Genomic DNA, 14,233 nt, shown 5'->3' on the forward strand with positions numbered 1-14,233 from the left:
CCTGCCGCGCTGCCGGCGCCGGCGGCGGGCGCCCCCTGGCGGCGGGAGGGCGCCCCTCCTCCTCCCGCCGGCTGTGGCCTGCCCGCGCCCTGCCCGCGCCCTGCCCGCGCCCTGCCCGCCGAGCCCCGCCGGGCCCGGCCGCCCTGCCCGTGCGCTGCCGGTCCTTATGGCGGCTGCCGGCGGAGCGAGGGGCAGCCGGGCGCGGTGGGGCCCGGGGCGGGGGGGGGCGAGCCGGGCAGGCCGCCTGCCTGCTCCTGCCTGCAGCTGCATCCAAGGCCAAGGGCAGCAAAACCGGCCGCCTGCCCGTAGGCAGCGCTTTCCCAAAAGCTGCTCCAGGCCCCTGAGCAGGCAGCGGGGCAGGCAGCTCCAGGGCAGGTTCAGGCAGCCCCAGTGCGGGTTCAGGCAGCCCCAGTGCGGGTTGAGGCAGCCCCAGGGCAGGTTCAGGCAGCCCCAGGGCAGGTTGCAGGCAGCCCCGGTGCAGGTTCAGGCAGCCCCGGCGCAGGTTCGGGCAGCCCCAGGGCAGGTTGCAGGCAGCTCCAGGGCAGGTTGAGGCAGCTCCAGTGCAGATTGAGGCAGCCCCAGAGCGGGTTCAGGCAGCCCCAGAGCGGGTTCAGGCAGCCCCAGAGCAGGTTCAGGCAGCCCCAGTGTGGGTTCAGGCAGCCCCAGGGCGGGTTCAGGCAGCCCCAGGGCAGGTTGCAGGCAGCTGGTGAGCTTGCTCGGCCCTGCTGCCTGCTCGGCCCTGCTGCCTGCTCGGCTGTGGGCAGCGCAGGATCTGGCCATGCACCTGCAGCGGCTCCTTCCCCCTTTGTCCCTGCCCGCTGGAGCGTGGCAGGGAAGGCGGGTGCCATGCCACGCCGTGCCGTGCCGATGGGCCGTGCCGAGGCGGCGGGAGCGGTTGTGCAAGGCGGCCTCGCCCCAGCTGCTGCTCTTGGGGTGGGGGGGAAGCGCCCCGTGTTCCCCTCCGCAGAGCCAGACTTTGGACCGCACAGGCAGGGAGTGCCGCTGCCGGATTTCGGCGGCTGCTCCGCTGCCTCCCACCCCGACGGCTGCCAGAAAGCTGCCCCGAACGGGCAGGGGGGCCACCGGCCCTCCCCGAGCAGAGACCCCCCCGGGCTGGCGGGGGGGAAGAGGGGCTGCGGTGTGAGACCCCCGTCCCCAGATCCGCTGCCGTAGCGGAGGGGGCTTGATTGCTCCTTAGGGGGGGGACGTTGCCCCGGTCCCCCCTCCCAGTACCCGGTGGGATCCTGCCCCCCCATTCCAAGGATACTGAGGCTACCAAAACAGGACACCTTTATTGACAAATGTAACCGATACAGACCACGCGTAACAGGGACAGACGGTGCCCGGCCGGTGGCGATGGGGGGGAACGCACTGGGGGGGGGGGCACCGTCCCCATCCCCGTCCCCATCCTGTCCCATCGGCGCGGGCAGGGCCACGCCGGGCGCCGCTTCTCCCGCCGACCCGAAACCGCCTCGTGTTCAACCGAAACTGTCTCTATTTACACAGCCCGGCCCTGACCCCGCGGCCGTCCCCGTCCCCTCCTTCGCACCCCCCTCCCCGTCCCTGACCCGGTGCCGTCGTCCCCAGTCCCCGTGGAGGGTGATGAGGGTCCCGGGGTGGGGGGGTGGGATGTCGGGGGGTGCCGGGGGGTTCTGGGGGGGCTCAGACATAGTTCCTCTTGTCATAGCTGGTGACGGCGGAGCGCGGGGCGGAGTAGGCCACCTTGCCGGTGGGGTACCTGTCGTCTTTGGGGGGGCAGGAGCAGCAGAGCAGGGCCCCCCCCAGCAGCAGGAGGGCGGAGGCCGCCCAGCCGACGTAGAGCGAGGTGCCCAGCTCCCGCTTCTGCGCGTCGAGCACCAGCGGGTTGTAGAAATCCCGGATGATGGTGTTGGCCGACCAGGAGACGGGGATGAGGGTCATGACGCCGGAGAGGATGAAGACGACGCCGGAGACGATGGTGATCTTGGCTTTGGTGCTCTCGTCCTCCACGCAGCGGGTGCACTGGGCGCCCACGATGGCCACCAGTAAACCCAGGACGGCCAAGACAATGGCCACCACCAGGAGGGCGCGGGCGGCTTGCAGGTCCTGCGGCAGGGCCAGCATGGAGTCGTAGACCTTGCACTGCATCTGCCCCGTGCTCTGCACCACGCAGTTCATCCACAGCCCTTCCCAGATGATCTGCGCCGTCACGATGTTGTTGCCGATGAAGGCCGTCACCCTCCACATGGGCAACGCGCAGCAGATGATGGTGCACAACCAACCCAGCACCGACAAGGCCACCCCGCCGATCTCCAGCCCCATCGACATGGTGGCCGGTTAGCTGCCGCGCTCCAGGCGATGGCGGAGAAGAACCCACAGACCGAAACCGTCGCCGTCACCCGTCGCCGCTCGCAGCCCTTGGGGGATCAGCTTACACCTGGGTGCACCTGCGCTTATAAGGGCTGGCGGGGCCGGCTCAAGTGCCCGCCCGGGGTGGGGTTTCGCTGCTGGACGCTCCTCTCCCGCTCCTCCGTCACCGTCACCCGTGTCCCACACCCTCCCCTTTGTTTGCAGAGATGGCGCCGGGTTACCGGAGAAGGGCGGGAGGGGGAGAGACGCCACCTGCCAAGGCCGTCCTCTGGGTTTCGGGGTGATGGATACCGGGCAGCACGGCCACCATGCTCGTTCGGAGCCACCGAACCCCCTTTGGGGACCTGGAAATCCCTCGGCTTCGCCATTCCCCCCCGCCCCGGAGGTGCCAGCGGGTCAGGGTTTGGTTTATTTCTGGAGCGTCTTATCAGCACTCACGTTTAACCGGGGTTTGGCAAGTGCCGGGCACCTTTGCATCGCCGTGCAAAGTGCAACCCCTTCGCCGTGCCGGGATGCTTGTTGTTTCGGCACCGCCGTCCCAGGGGACCCATGGGTGCTCCCTGCTCGGCAGGGTGGGAGCGGGAGGCGGGGGGGTGGGGGGAGACCCCCTGCCCGGCCCCCGTCCTGCTCCCACCCTGCGGGGCAGGGAGCGCCGGTGGGGATCCCCGACCAGATGACAAATATCTTTACTCATCCTGCTCAAATATTTTGGCCTTGAAGGAAACAGATAACGCACGTAACTGCCCCGGCAGCGTCTCCCTACCAACCCGAGCGAGCGAAGGGAAAAAAATAAACCAAGGCAGGTGCAGGCAGGCTGCCAGCGGTCACGCTCAGACCTGGCAGCGGCGGCTGTGGGGTGCATGTGTGTCCCCCATCAACCGCCCCCCAACTCTGCATGCTGGCGGCGGTGCCGGCATTTCCAGCTCCCCCCCCGCCCCAGGAATGTGGTCGCTGGCCCCCGCCGGACGGACGCAGGCTTGCTCCTGCCTGTTCCCTGCCTGCACTGAAATCTCCCCTACAACTTATTAACTACTCAAGAGCGCGGCGGGATGCTGGCAGCTGGCGCCGTGGAGGGAGCCCTCCCTGCTCGGGCACCCGAGGTCTGCGATGGGGGGAGCCCCGCGTCCGCCTGGCTGTACCCCACAGCACCCCAACACCCCATAGCTGGGGGGGTTGGCTTCGGATGCCCCACAGCGCCCCGAACCCCCGTATCTGGCTGGGTCGGCTTCTGCTGCCCTGCAGCCCCCTGAACCCCCGTAGCCAGCGGGGTCAGCCTCTAAACCTCATATCTGGCTGGGTCGGCTGTTGTCACCCCATGTCACCCCAGCACCCCGTATCCATCCGGGTTGGCCTCCGGCCCCTTGCAGCACCCTGTGTCTGAGCTCCACCACTCTGACACCCCAATACCCCGTATCCAGCCAGGTTAGCCTCTGCCAGCCCGTGGCATCCCCAAAATACCCTGTACCTGGCCGGGTGAGCTTCTGTCACCCCATGGCACCCCGATACCCCCTGTACCTGGCCGGGTGAGCTTCTGTCACCCCATGGCACCCCGATACCCCCTGTACCTGGCCGGGTGGGCTTCTGTCACCCCATGGCACCCCGATACCCCCTGTACCTGGCCGGGTGAGCTTCTGTCACCCCATGGCACCCCGATACCCCCTGTACCTGGCCAGGTGGGCTTCTGCCACCCCATTGTACCCTGATCACCCCGCCAAGGGCACCCCAAGCCCCCCACAGCCGGGGTTGGTGTCTGTGGGGGTACCCAGGGGTGACCCCGTATGTGCTGCTGAGGGGGAGCCCCTGCAAGCGGCACCCCAGGGCCTTGTGCCCTTGCCCCTGGGGGTGCTGGGGGTCCCGGCCCTTGGGGGCACTTTGGGGTGCCTGCGATGCCAGTGCTGCTGGCAGGTGATGGTGGGTACAGGGTGTGGCTGCTGGGGTGCTGCTGGCACGACACCGGCACCCCCAAACAGAGCGGGGTCCGGGCTGGTCGAGGGCCCCCCAGGTCCGCAGACAGGGGTGCCGGCAGCGCACACCTCAGGCAGGGCTGTGCCAGCGGCCCCGGGGTGCGGGTGCGCACAGGCGCACAAATGCACACACACACACGCACCCGCAAACTCACACCCCCTCTGCCGGTAGGGACACCCAGACATGCAGCTGCACAGACAGACAGACAGACAGACACATGCGCACAGACAGAGGCAAACAGGCACGCGACGGCATTGTGGGTGCCCACGGCACAGGCACGGCTGCAGATACACCAGCACGTGCACCCGCAGCGGCACAGACACACACGGCTGCAGGGGGACACCCCAGGCAGGGGTGGGGGGAAAGGGGGATACCCCAGGTAGGGGTGTGGGGCAGGGGACACCCCAGGCAGGGGTGGGGGGCAATGGGGACACCCCAGGTAGGGGTGTGGGGCAGGGGGACACCCCAGGCAGGGGTGGGGGGGCAATGGGGACACCCCAGGTAGGGGTGTGGGGCAGGGGGACACCCCAGGCAGGGGTGGGGGGAAAGGGGGATACCCCAGGTAGGGGTGTGGGGCAGGGGGACACCCCAGGTAGGACTATGGGGCAACGGGGATACCCCAGGTAGGGGTATGGGGCGGGGGGATACCCTCAGGTAGAGATGTGGGGCAGGGGAAGAGGGGATACCCCAGGCAGGTATGTGGGGCAGTGGGGATACCCCTGGGGTAGGGGCTACTGGGGCAGGGGTGGGGTGAGACAGGGCAGGCGGAGCGCCGCAGCCCCCAACCCTGCAATCAGAGCCCCACACGCCGCGTCCCCACGTCGTCACCCCAAATTGCCCAAAGTACAGGCTACGCACAGTGTCGCGCCGGCCCGGGGCAGCCGCTGCCGCCTGACTCACGACGGAGGAAGGGGCAAATCACCGGGGTTTCGGGGTGCCGGCTGCCGCCACGTGCTTCAGGATGCATTCTTGTGGCGAGCAAACCGGCTTGCCGGTGTTTACCGAAAACAGCCGAGCAGGGCCAGCGACCCTGCAAGTGTCCTGGGAGCATCCCCATCCCTCCTGCTGCTGCGTCCCCCACCCTGGTGAAGCCCCTCTGCTCTCCCCCCACAGCTGGGACGGGATGGGGAGCATCACCCACAGCAGGTCCCCCGGGATGGGGACAAGGTGGGGTGGGGCCACACGGAGCCACACAGGGACAGGTTTGCCCCCCCCGGTGACATGGTGACCCCAGACCGCAGTCACGGGAGCATTGCCCATTTGGTGGCCCGTGCTGCGGGAAAGACACTGCGCTGGTGGTGGGGGGGACACCCACCGCAGGCATCCCCCATCCCCACTGCGCACCCAGCACCCCGGGGGCGAGCAGGAGGTGACGGCAGAAACCACCCCGGGCACCGCGGGGCTGCGTCCCGCTCACGTTTGGGGTGTTCCCCCTCCTCTGCGGTCTCGGGAGTGACGGCACGTTTCCCCCCCGGGGGAGCTGGGCTGGGGCGGTAAATGCTGCCTCGGCTGCTTATATTTCAGGCGTGGGGCTGCTGGCTCTGCCCCGGCCAGGGCACACAGGCAGCCCATTGTTGAAGCCCCTTCGGCGACGACGGAGAGCAGGTAAGGCGGCTCTGAGCATCAATGGTAGCTCTGTCTGCCGGCGGGGCGGGGACGGAGCAGCCGGCAGCGTCGGCGCCCGGCCGGCACACAGGGAGCTGGGGGGCGGCGGGGGGCACGGTCCGGTGGGACGTGGCAGGGGGCTGGCGGCTCGCCCAGGGGATGCCGGGACGCCCGAAATCTCAGCATGCCCAGGGCATCCCCACCTCGACGGCTTCAGATCGGCTTCCCCAGGGCTTTGCCGCAGCATCCCGCTTCCTCCGAGCATCGCCCGCGGGGGGACCCCCATGGCACCGCTCGCATCCCCCTTCCTGAGCCGTGGCCGTCGTCTCCCCCATCCCTTTGACAACCACCTCGGCAGCACTTGGGCATATTTTCCCCCTTCAGAGCCGCTTGTTGCTCCGCAAATTGGGCTGGGCTTTTATTTTCGGAGTGACTTCGGGCCGAAGGTCCCATTTCTTGCAGCAGGTCTCGCTGAGCAGTGGCTGCGTCCCCCCGGGGACCCCGCAGCTCCCTGCGCACGGCTCCTCTCCTGCCGAGCCGATAAGACTTTGCTTTCCCATAGCGGGAAACAACCTGACTCTGCATATTTGAGCCGGTCAGGGGGGTTTTATGTTGGGCAAGGACTTTTTTTGGGAACATTCAGTCTCCAGCCTGCCAGTAACTAATCCCCAGCCACCGGCAGCTGGGCGGGAAGGCTGGCGGCCGTGCCTTGCTTGGTGGAGGTGAAGCCGGAGATCCCAGCGGATCGCTGCTTGCCGGCAAGTGTCACCCGCCTTTTCGGGACCTCGAGGTAGCCAGAGCGGCGAGTTTGTGCATGGGTGCTGGGGGATGAGGGGCTCTCGGCTCAGCAGCACGGGGCTGAGCCGGTGCTGGGTGTGTGCGTGAGGTGGGAATGTCACCCGTGTCCGGGGTGGGGATGTCCCCGAGCCCTTTGGCGGAGGGTTCGTGCCCCGAGCCCTCTCCCTGCGGGGTGTCCTCTGCCCTGTGCGAGGTCAGGGCGGCGCAGCCTCCTCTGTGCACCCGGCGGTGCCCGGCATCGCAGTGACACCGGGTTTAATGCCACCTCCGTGCCTGGGGATGGCCTCGCTGCCAGCCGTGGGGCTGCGACATGTCCCCATCCCGATGAATCGTCCCGATTGGCAGAGGGTGTTTCCCGAGACACGAAAGGCCGGGGGTTGATGTGCTGGGATGCGAGCTCTGCCCTCAGCAACCCCGTTAGAGTGTGGTGTAGCAGGGACTGGATGGGTCCAGCAAATCCTGCTGGATTCAGGGCAGGGCTCCCACACGCGGCTGGGTGCTGGGGCGGGTACCAGGTAGTGACAGCTCGGGATGGGACGAGCACTCCATTTTGGGGTGGAGGAGCTCTCTGCTCAGCGGGTAGGCTGTGGTCCCATCACGGCACGCCCCTGCGCCATGTCCCCTTGCAGGTGGCACTGGGACGAAGCTGGGGTTGAGGTCCTGCGGGATGCACCCGGGCGTGGGCAGCTGGGCCAGGGCTGTGGGGCTGGCGTCCGTGCGTGCCGAGGCGCTCGGCTCCACGCGCGTTGGGGACAGGGTGCTGCCCCAAGGGTCAGAGGTTGCTCCTCCGCTCCCCGCCGAGCCTGTGTCCGTCTGTCCTGCTGGCCAGCAGTGCCGGGGACACGGGGCTGGCTGTGCTGGCCGGCAGTGCACTGCTGGGGGACGTGGGGACGGGCACGGGGGCTGTTTCTGGGTGGCAGCCGCCAGTTTGAATGTATGTCACGTTCCGGCTTTAATTACAGTAATTGGCTGTCGGAGGGCCGTGCTGGCGCCTGCTCTGCCTCCGAGGGGGAGCGTGAGCGGCTCGGGCGTTTGATGCTCCATGCGTGGAGCAGTCCCTGTCCCCACCTTGCCATTTGTCCCCAGCCCGGAGGCACGGCCCCACCTGCCTGCGGGGACATGGCCCATGCGAGGCGCACGCACACATGGGCGCGTGCCTCTCTCCAACCCCAAATAATTTGGTGGTTACGGCAGCCGGCTGGGAAGTGAAAGCCACGCTCAGCCTCAGGCAGAGTCCGGCCCCGGCGGCGATGCCTCAGAGCCCTGCAGATGAAAGGGAGCCCTTGACCGCGAGGCTCCGGCCCACCCAGGGCATGCCGGTATGTGAGCAATGCGGGCACTCCGGCAGGACAGACGGACTGGGTGGCTCCTCCGGCACAGGTTGGGCAGGCAGGATCCTGGCTCGTCCCTGCGGGTCAGGGTCTGCAGCGAGACCCGAGTCCCCAAGTGCCTGGGCTCTGCCCTGCCCGCTCCTGCCGCACCGGGCACCGGCGCCCCCAGCCCAGGCGCTGCTGGCGTCCTCATGGCACCACGGTGCCTGGAGCACCCGGCTCATCCCACCGCGTTAGGGCGCGATGCCCGGGGACATCCCGGCGCGGGCAGCGACAGCTCTAGAGCCCATCACACCAAAATATTAGCACAAGTGATTGGATCGTATCGGTAACCCCAGCGTTTGGAAAAACTAAGATTATCTCAGGCCCTGTTATCTTTTTCAGAGGCCCGGGATTAAGCCAGGGTGGGGGAATGGTGCAGTGTCCATCTGTCCGTCTTTGCGGTCGGTCTGGCCTCATGCTGTGCCTGTGTGGATGCGGGACTTTGGAGGGAAGGCGGAGGGGATGTGTGCAGGGGCTCGTGGATCAAAGGAGGAGAGGTCAGGCAGCGCCCGAAGCATTGGCATCAGTGTTGGCATCGGCAGAGCGTGGCCAGCGGGTACGGCTGGTTGTGCCAAAATGCTGCCAGCCCCACATGGCCCTGCCAGCCCCTCTGCCCTGCCTGCGCCTGGCACCCCGGTCCCCACTGGGGCAGTGCTGGCACTGGGCCACCTCGAGGCCACCTCTGCCCACCGCAGCCCGGACCCACTGAGCCTGGCCGGCAGTGCAGGCAGCACAGGCAGCGCAGGCAGCGCAGGCAGCGCAGGCAGCAGGACATCGGTAGGGCTGGGACCGAGGGCTGCCGTGTGAACGCCGGCTCAGCGGTGGAGCACAAGGTGGGGTGGGTTTTGGGGTCTGCCCCCCCCTTGCCCCAGGCAGCGCCGTCTCTCCTCCATGGGGAGCCGGCAGCCGCTCCAACCGGTTTGTGGGTCTGGGTGGTGACACCTCCTGCCCGAGGCCTGATGGAGGGCTGGGAAGAGCTGGTATGGATGCCAAGGAACAAACAAGAGCCGCTTGTGTCCTGCTGGGCACGGAGCCCGGCAGCGGGGCAGGGACGGCATGCTGCTCCCCGGCACAGGGCCATGGGGGGCCGGAGGCTGGACCGCTGCCGGAGCAGCCGCCCCATGAGCTGGGGGGAAACTGAGGCACGAAAGCATGGAGGGACCCCATCCAAGTGATGGAGCAGGAGGCACTGGTGGCGACAGCAGAGACATCCCGATGGCTGGACACTGGCTTTTCCCCTTTGGCATCCCAGGCTGAGCCCTGGCGGCTGCCCTTGGCATCTCCTGCCTGCCCACGGGCAGCAGTGGGGCACACTGCTGCGCCTGGGTGGCCTGATCCCGGTCCCCTGCGTTCTCCTCCATGGGAGCAGCCAGGATATTAAGTGTCATCGCTGCGGGGAGAAATGCAAGCGGAGGAATCCCGGGAAACTGGTTTTACCCCTCCATCCGGTGCCGGCGGCAGGACGGCGGCGGCGGCCGGCGCTCCTCCCTCAGCAAAGGCATATAATGCCTGCCATGGTCCTGGCAGCCGGCACTGCGTTGCGGGAGGAGGGCAGGGGTGCAGGCAGCGAACGATGGCCTCCATGGGACTACAGGTGCTGGGCATTGCCCTCTCCGTCATCGGCTGGTTGGCCTCCATCCTCTGCTGCGCGTTGCCCATGTGGCGGGAGACGGCCTTCGTTGGCAACAACATCGTGGTGGCCCAGATCATCTGGGAAGGGCTGTGGATGAACTGCGTGGTGCAGAGCACGGGGCAGATACAGTGCAAGGTCTACGACTCCATGCTGGCCCTGCCGCAAGACCTGCAAGCCGCCCGCGCCATGGTGGTGGTAGCCATCGTCTTGGCCATCCTGGGTACCCTGCTCGCCGTTGCCGGCGGCAAGTGCACCAACTGTGTGGAGGACGACACTGCCAAAGCCAAGGTCATGATCCTCTCCGGCATCATCTTCATCGTCGCTGGCATCCTCATCCTCATCCCCATCTCTTGGTCGGCCAACACCATCATCCGGGACTTCTACAACCCGCTGGTCACCGACTCCCAGAAGCGGGACCTGGGGTCATCCCTCTACGTGGGCTGGGCGGCCTCCACCCTCCTGCTGCTGGGGGGGGGGATCCTCTGCTGCACCTGCCCCCCCCGGGGCGAGAAGCCCTACTCTGCCAAGTTTACGGCTGCTCGCTCGCTTCCAGCCAGCAACTACGTCTAGGAGCCGCTGCGCCCACCTGGACGCCCCCCAGCCTCACCGGGGAGCCGGGACCTCCTGGGGCACCCCTGGCCCATGGACCCCCCCCGGCCGGGCTGGGGGCTGGCTGGGTGCCGGGGCGGGGAGGGCCAGGTGCCAGGGCAGGGAGGGCAGACAGAGCTGCCTTTGTTCACCGGGGGATTGAAGCTGGTTCTTTAATCTCGGTTGAGACGGGGAACAGGGAGATCCTGTCCTGGCTGCCCGCCCCGGCGGGGGTCCCGCTCCCCCCGGAGCACCCAGCTGCGGCATCTTCTCCGCAACACCACCCGTCCCCCCCGCCCCGGAGCATCTCCTGGCTCCTGGTATCGGGGTGTGCGGTGCGGTGATGCAGCTCCTGGGGACCCGTCCCGCGGGCGGCACAGGGCTCTCACCCAGTAAAATCCCCCAGGACGCGTCCCTCGGGGTGGGTGGCGGTGCCGGTGGGGACAGCGAACCCGTCCCACGTGGCCATGGGGATGCAGTGGCTCTGCAGACCCTGGCAGGGTCTTGAGGGGCGGCGGGGGCTCTCACCTGCCGATACCCTGAATTTTGACTTTGACCTACTTTTGGGGCTCGGAGCGGCTCTACAGATGTGTGATTTCTCGCGGCAGCTCCCCGGGGCGGGGGCATCATTATCCTGGGAGTGGGAAGGCAGCGGCCGGGCTGGGAGAACCGGTCGGAGAGGTGGGAGCGGAGCGGGGCTGTGCACCTGCATGGAGGGGGATGGCTCCCAAACCCAACCCTGTCCCATGGGGTGCATCCAACCCCATGGCCCCCCTCGGCATCCCCCCCCCAGCTGTGCTGCCGTCTGTCCCCACGTCGCAGCCTTCCCACATTAAACGGCAGCTGCTCAGACCCTGCTGTGCTTCGTTTTCTTTGCCCTCTCCAACACCCACCTCGGTGGCGGGACAGCCCGGTGCTCCTGTGCCGCGGACCCCCATCCCCCTGAGATCCCCCAAATCTGCTCTCCAGACCCTCCCGCGATCCCAGCCACCCCCTAACCCCTGCTCCAGCCCTGGCATCACCCACCGCTCCCCTCCCCAGGCCACCCGGGGCCCCTGCTCCCAGGGGGGGTGGCAACGGGTGCCTCTGTGGCACGGTAACTTGGCGGCGCTGGACGTGGTGTCGGGGCTGCCCACGCCTGTCCTGGTACGATCTTCCCACCTGAGCAGGAAGAAGGTGGCGGGCGCCGGCGAGGGCGGGTCGGGGCGCGCTGGCCCTGGGGCCACTCGACAGCCCCGGCTGGGAGCACCCCGGGGCCGGCGTGGGCAACGCCAGGTGTTTTGCCTATCTCTCTTCCGGCATGGCAAGCCGCGCCGGGGCGCAGCCGGCGCTACACCGGCTTGGGAATGCTCTTCCCTTGTGCCTCGGGGTGCACAGGGACTATGGGTGACGCTGGCTGCCTGGCAAAGACGAGGCTGTTGGTGTCTTTTCTGGGGGCTTGAGGGTTCCCAGCTCCCTTCCCTGGGAGCAGGAATGTTGGAAAACGCTCCCGCGGCTCCATGGTGCAGGTGGCCAGGTGGAAATGCGAGCATGATGCTCTCTGGTGAACAGCCCTGCCAGGACCCACAGGGCCACCGCTCGTCCCCGCAGCGGGCAGTCTTGTTCCCCGTTTGCGTGTCTCTGACGGTCCAGGTCCCACTGGCTGGGGAAGGGTGCCCGGGATGGCTTCCCATCATCCTGGCCCCCTGACCTCCCGGGAGGCTGATCTCCCTTTCTCTGGGAGAGAGGGACTTTATTTTTGGCCCAAAGGGGCTTTCATGGACCAGGGGAGGCAAAGTCCCAGCAGCGGGCGTCCATCAGGATGCCAAGGGATGAAAGGTGCTGGGGAAGGAGTGGGGATGCAATGGGGGAGGAGAGGCCAGAGAAACCGAAACCGGGACTGGAGAAACCACGGTGAAACTTCCTGCACAGCCGATACTCCGCCGCCGCTCAGGGCTCATAAAAACTCAGCTGGTCCCGGCTGCCGAGTGTGGGTGCCAGCACCCATGGGTGCACTCTGCCCCATGGTGGCACAGAGGCTCCGCTCCACGTGGGGCTGAGCAGTGATTTGGGCTGAGCCTGGGGCCACGGTGGCCGTGCGTGACCGTGGTGGAGCTCTCGGCATGTCACCCCATACCGGCCACCCCTCTTACAGGGGTGATGCCTGCAGTGACCCCGGGCTCCATAGCCCCTCGCCGGGGGCTTGCCGTCTCAATGCTGCTCCCGGTGCGAAGGAAGCGTGGGTATCACCGAAAACGCTGAGCACCACAGCCAGGATCGGAGGCAGACCTGAGCTATGACCCATTTCCAGCACCCCAGAGGGGAAATCCCAGGTCCAAAGGGTGCTGCAGGGCGGCTGCCGAGGGCAAAGCAAAACCTGCCCTTGAACGGCGAGCAGCCAGTGCTGCGGTGAGGGCAGGGGGCTGCCTCGCCTGCCCGTGCCTGCCGGTGCGATGCTCGTGGCCGGGGAGGGCAGGGAGGCTGAGGCACCAGCCATGGAGCAGGGCACGGGGCGGGTGCTGTGGGGAGGCTGCCACGGCAGGACGTGGGGTGAGCGTGGGGGCGGTGGGGGGTCTGCGCTTTGGAGCGTGCCAGGATGGGCACAGCGAGCCCCTCATCCTGCTCCCCGAAAGCCGTCCCCTCCCTAACACTTGCCAAGCTGGGGCGATGGCAGAGGGCTGCCCTGTGCCGTGGGGACACAGTAGGTGCTAACGTGACACACGGGGGCTCCCGCGCCTCGGCCTCGTCGGGACCTGGGGGCTCTGTACCACGCGTGTCCCCATATTGACCTGCAGCAATGTCCCATGCCAAAGGTGTCCCCATGCTGGTCTGCATCAATGCTCCATGCCACACATGTCCCCATGCTGGCCTGCAGCCTTTCCCACCCAGATGGGGAACAGGACGCACCCAGCATGAAGCCCATGCTTTTCAGAAAGCCCCCTGGCTCGGGGCCGTGTCCGTGATGGCTGTGCCCTGTCCCCACAGGTGCTGTCAATGGCGACGATGACGATGCAGCTGAGCGGGCTGATGCTGGCTGTGCTGGGCTGGCTGGGCTCCATCCTCACCTGTGCGCTGCCCATGTGGAAGGTGACAGCCTTCATCGGCTCCAACATCGTGGTGGCCCAGGTCTTCTGGGAAGGGCTGTGGATGAACTGCGTGTACGAGAGCACGGGGCAGATGCAGTGCAAGGCCTACGACTCCCTGCTGGAGCTCACCTCCGATCTGCAAGTGGCTCGCGCCTTGGTGGTGGCCTCCATCTTCGTGGCCTTCTTCGCCTTCCTCACCGCCGTCTCGGGGGCGGACTGCACCCGCTGCGTGGATGACCAGAGCACCAAGACCAGGATCTCCGTCGTGGCAGGTGCCATCTTCATCCTGGCCAGCATCATGCTGCTCATCCCTGTCTCCTGGTCTGCTAACAGCATCGTCAGCAACTTCTACAACCCCATGGTGCCTGAGGCCCTCAAGAGAGAGCTGGGGGCTGCCCTCTACATCGGCTGGGCCTCCAGTGCCCTCCAGCTTTTTGGTGGGGGCATCCTGTGCTGCTCGGGACCCCCATCCCAGCAGGACCACTACCCCAAGAAGTACAGAGCGGTGACAACCTGCAGCCCGATGAGCTACCCCATGAAAGACTACGTGTGAGCCACCGCGCCCGGCTGCCAGCCCAAGGGAGAGCACCGCCGTCCCCGTCCTGCCTCCACGCGCCACCCCCCCTGCCCACGCGCTGCCTCCTCCTGCCCGTCCCCACGCGCCCCGGCACGGTCCCCCCGTGCGTCCCCTTCCCCGGCGCGCAGAGACTGCGCTCGCGGTGGACTATAAACACCGTGGTGCCACCGAAGCTGCCTGGGCTCATTGCGAAGCGGCGCGCCGGGGGGAGGACGGTGACGTGTCCCGTGGGTGTCGCGCCCTGCCAGCCTGCTGCCAGCTCGGGGGCCGCTGCCCCAGT

The 14,233-nt window shown here is 67.6% G+C and overlaps 3 protein-coding genes across 3 annotated transcripts; 2 read left to right on the forward strand and 1 right to left on the reverse strand.

The window, feature by feature from the left end:
- Positions 1-1,662: 1,662 nt before the first annotated feature.
- Positions 1,663-2,307, reverse strand: CLDN3 (claudin 3; the record flags this gene model as incomplete). The annotated part of the gene is made up of 1 exon (XM_082328025.1): positions 1,663-2,307. One exon carries the CDS (start codon positions 2,305-2,307, stop codon positions 1,663-1,665), a length of 645 nt encoding a protein of 214 aa, XP_082184151.1.
- Positions 2,308-9,663: 7,356 nt separating this feature from the next.
- LOC309597985 (claudin-4-like) lies at positions 9,664-10,293 on the forward strand (the record flags this gene model as incomplete). Its single annotated transcript, XM_082328047.1, has 1 exon — positions 9,664-10,293. The coding sequence occupies one exon, from the start codon at positions 9,664-9,666 to the stop codon at positions 10,291-10,293; it is 630 nt and encodes a 209-aa protein (XP_082184173.1).
- Positions 10,294-13,284: 2,991 nt separating this feature from the next.
- On the forward strand, positions 13,285-13,929 carry LOC309598189 (claudin-3-like; the record flags this gene model as incomplete). The annotated part of the gene is made up of 1 exon (XM_082328497.1): positions 13,285-13,929. One exon carries the CDS (start codon positions 13,285-13,287, stop codon positions 13,927-13,929), a length of 645 nt encoding a protein of 214 aa, XP_082184623.1.
- Positions 13,930-14,233: the final 304 nt, after the last annotated feature.

This window comes from Platalea leucorodia, assembly GCF_965183815.1.
Source record: "Platalea leucorodia genome assembly, chromosome: 16".
In the NCBI taxonomy this organism is placed as follows: Eukaryota; Metazoa; Chordata; class Aves; order Pelecaniformes; family Threskiornithidae; genus Platalea; species Platalea leucorodia.